Source organism: Mandrillus leucophaeus, unplaced genomic scaffold (genome assembly GCF_000951045.1).
Source record: "Mandrillus leucophaeus isolate KB7577 unplaced genomic scaffold, Mleu.le_1.0 Scaffold8, whole genome shotgun sequence".
NCBI lineage: Eukaryota > Metazoa > Chordata > Mammalia > Primates > Cercopithecidae > Mandrillus > Mandrillus leucophaeus.
The window spans coordinates 4788569-4792270 of NW_012108696.1; the positions used below are offsets into that span (position 1 = coordinate 4788569).

General features: G+C 56.2%; 1 protein-coding gene across 1 annotated transcript in view; it reads right to left on the reverse strand.

Moving 5' to 3' along the window:
* The window catches only part of C3 (complement component 3), a 58307-nt gene that overhangs the window by 13333 nt on the left and 41272 nt on the right, over positions 1-3702 (reverse strand). Inside the window, exons 20-22 of the mRNA XM_011967484.1 lie at positions 3069-3272; positions 2336-2411; positions 1846-2005 (exon numbers count right to left, since the gene is read on the reverse strand). Of these exons, the coding sequence (XP_011822874.1) occupies positions 1846-2005; positions 2336-2411; positions 3069-3272 (440 nt within the window). The remainder of the gene's footprint in view (positions 1-1845; positions 2006-2335; positions 2412-3068; positions 3273-3702) is intronic.

Sequence of the window (3702 nt, forward strand, 5' to 3'; positions counted from 1 at the left end):
TTTTTTTGAGACAGAGTTTTACTCTTGTTGCCCAGGCTGGAGTGCAATGGCGCAATCTCGGCTCCCTGCAACCTCTGCCTCCTGGATTCAAGCAATTTTCCTGCCTCAGCCTCCCAAGTAGCTGGGATTACAGGCATGCACCACCATACCCGGCTAATTTTTTGTATTTAGTAGAGATGGGGTTTCCCATGTTGGTCAGGCTGGTCTCGAACTCCTGACCTCAGGTGATCCACCTGCCTTAGCCTCCCACAGTGCTGGGATTACAGGTGTGAGCCACTGCGCCCGGCCAAGAGATATATACTTATAAAGTGGATGAGTTCTGTGCAGGGGAAGAGGACATATAGCAGTGAGAATGAAGTGTGGGAGTGTGACCCAGTTGGGGAGGTCGGAAAAAGTGTCCCTGAGGGAGTCAGCTGTCACAGAGGGCAGGGACTAGCGTACTAGGTGGCAGAAACCGCATGTGCAAAGTTCCTATAGCACAATAGAGCAAGGCTCCTATGAATGGATGGAGCCTGGAAAGAAAAGAAAGGCTGGGAGGCTGGAAGCCTGAAAGGTGAGACTGAGGCAGTGATTCTTCATCTCAAGCACACATTAGCATCACCTGGAGGAATGGGGGCACTTTTAAAAACTCAGATTCCTAGGCCGGGTGCAGTGGCTCATGCCTGAAATTCCAGCACTTTGGGAGGCCAAGGTGGGCAGATCACCTGAGGCCAGGAGTTTGAGACCATCCTTGCCAACATGGTGAAACCCGGTCTCTACTAAAAATACAAAAATTAGCCGGGCATGGTGGACGGGGCACCTGTAATCCCAGCTACTCAGGAGGCTGAGGCAGGAGAATTGCTTGAACCCGGGAGGTGGAGGTTGCAGTTAGCCGAGATCAGGCCATTGCACTCCAGTCTGGGTGACAAGAGCAAAACTCCATCTCAAACACACATACACACACACACATAAACACACACCCCTCAGATTCCTGGGTCCTGCCCCTAGAATTTCTGATTCAGTGAGTCTGGGGTCCGGTCTCGGAATATGTTTTGTTTTTGAGACAGGGTCTTGCTTTGTTACCAGCCTGGAGTGCGGTGGCATGATCATGGCTAACTGCAGCCTTGACCTCCTGGGCTCAAGCCATCCTCCTGCCTCGGCCTCCCAAAGCGCTGGGATTATAGGCATGGGCTGTCGAGCCCAGCCACAGAGTGTGCATTTCTAGTAAGTCATGGGTGGTGCTGCTGCTGCTGCTGCTGGTCTGAGGATCACACTTGGAGAACCAGTGCTCGAAGGAGTTTTGTGTTTAAGAGCCATAGAAGGAGCCACGGGACTTTCTAAGGACTGATGCAACTGGATTTGAAAAAATCACCCCAGCTGCTATGTGATGAGTGTCTGAGAGCCCACAAAAGTGGAGGCCACCAGGATGACGCCCAGGAGGTGGCTTCTACACGGTCTCCAAATAAGGAGGGGCGGGGAGAGTGTTACTTGGACCAGGGGCTGGCCATGAGGATAGAGAGAAGGGGGTGACTCCTGTAACACCATGGGAGAATGCAAGTGTTGATGGATTGAGTGTGAGAAAGGGATTCCCAGGCAGGACCCCTGCACTTGGTTTAATGAAATTCTTAATAATTTCTGAGCGAGGGGCCATGCATCTTCATTTTGCACTGGGCTTCGCAGGTCTCTGGTTTTTGCAATGCTGGAGTGACGCCTCTGGCTCATTTATCTCCCTGCCCCCACCCCCACCCCAATATTTGCAAAGGGAATTGGGCAGTGGGAACATGGAGGTAGGGGTCTGTCTCGCGTTCATCCTGTGAGACCCAGGAGCCCCTCTCTTCCATTTTGCCTTAAATCCCAGCCTCTTACAGTCATTTCTTGATGTATCACGGGCGCATCCTCCTGGAAGACCCCGTCGGGCTTCTGCTTCTCCAGGATCAGCCATTTAACAGCCCCGCAGAGGACCTGGGAGTCGATGGCAATGAGGTTGACAGCCAGAGAGAAGACCTTGACCACGTAGGCGGTCAGCCTGGGGGTGGGCACAGAGCGTAAGCCAATCGGCTCTGAGATCCAGAGACTGCCATGCCACCCAGCCAATGAGCAGGTGGGGAGGGACCAGGGCCTGGCCCAGTTTGCCTCCTTTGCTTTCCCAGGTCCCAGGACCCAGCTGTTGCGTGCGGTCCGTACTTAAGGATGCTAAATGACCGCTGGCCACTCAGCCAGCACCTGCCTGGACTCTGCAAGTCCAGGGCTGTTTGGGCAAGGCTGGCCTAGGCGACCATCCCTGGCCAGGGTCCAGGCCCTGCTGGGGGTTGAGGGTGGAGGGTCTGCACAGCCTGAGCTGGCTGTTGGGACTCACCAGGTGCTGGGTGCCCGGTTCAGGAAGGCCGCAAAGGCAGAGCTGGGTTGTCTGAAGGCCAGCTGCTGGGTGTACCCTGCAGGGAAGAGAGAGTAACCCCCAAAAGAGCCGAGGCTGAGCAGAGGGGGCACGCCAGAAAGGGCAGGGGTGGGGTGCAGAGAGGGGACAGGGGCTCAGGGTCGGGCAGGGATTCTGGGAGGAGGGGACCTTAAAGAGAGAAGGACTGAAAGGCGGTGGGGGATCAGAGCGAGGAGGGGGAAGAGTTCTCAGAGGACAAGGGATTCAGAGAGGGGAAGGATCTTGAGGGTGGGGGGCTTTCAGGGAGGGGAGGGGTCCCAGACATGGGGTGGAGTCTCAGGGAAGAGGCATGGCCTGGAGAGGACGTAGGGCCTCAGATGAAAGTGGCTGGGAGAGGAGGTGGGGCCTCACAGGAGGGTTTGGCCTTGAGAAGAGGTGGGGCCTCACAGGAGGGTTTGGTCTTGAGAAGAGGTGGGGCCTCAGGGGATGGGCTTGGTCTTGAAAAGAGGCAAGGTCTCATGAGCCTGGCCTGGGAGGAGGCAGGGCCTCAGAGGGCGTGGCCTTGAGAAGAGGTGGGGCCTCAAATGTGGGGCGTGGCTAGGAGAGGAGGAGGAGCCTCAGGGGAGGGCGTGGTCTTGAAATGAGGTGGGGTCTTAAGGGAGGAGGGCGCTTGGAAAGGGGTCTCTAGGGTCTCCAAGAGGGGCAGGGAGCCCACCCTTCTTGATGAGCTCCAAGGCCCCCTGCCGCTTCTCCGGGCCGAACTTCTCCCACTGTTCCGTTTCATCCAGGTAATGCACAGCGATGACTGTGGGCGTCATGGTGATCATGTTCTGTTCTCCGCAGCCCGAGGGGGTCACGATGAGGTGCTTCAGCCGTTCTGCATCGATGGCATCCTCTGTCATCTGGGCCACCGGGGTCCCTGCAGCAGGTGGGAAGAGGACGTCGCTCAAGCTGGGTAGGTGACCCACCCTGGGGTGGGGTAAAAAGGATTCCAGCCTCCCAACCAGCCAGGTCGAAGGGGTCAGGGACAGGAGAGTGCTGGGAGGATGTGACTGCGGGGAGGGGAGTCTGCATGGCTGAGTGGCTGTTCGGGGGTCTGCACTGTTCGGAGTGGGATGTGCTTCACACAGTCACCCTGGTCCCTGCGTCTCGTTTCACCAACAGTAAAATAATTCCAGTAACAATATTCAGGAATACTTATATCGCGCTTAATGTTACTTCCCAGATTGTTCTAAGAGAACACCATAGAGTCACTCATTTAATCGTCACACCAGGCTGGGCGTGGTGGCTCAAGTCTGTAATCCCAGCACTTTGGGAGGCCAGGTGGGTGGATCACCTGAGGTCAAGAG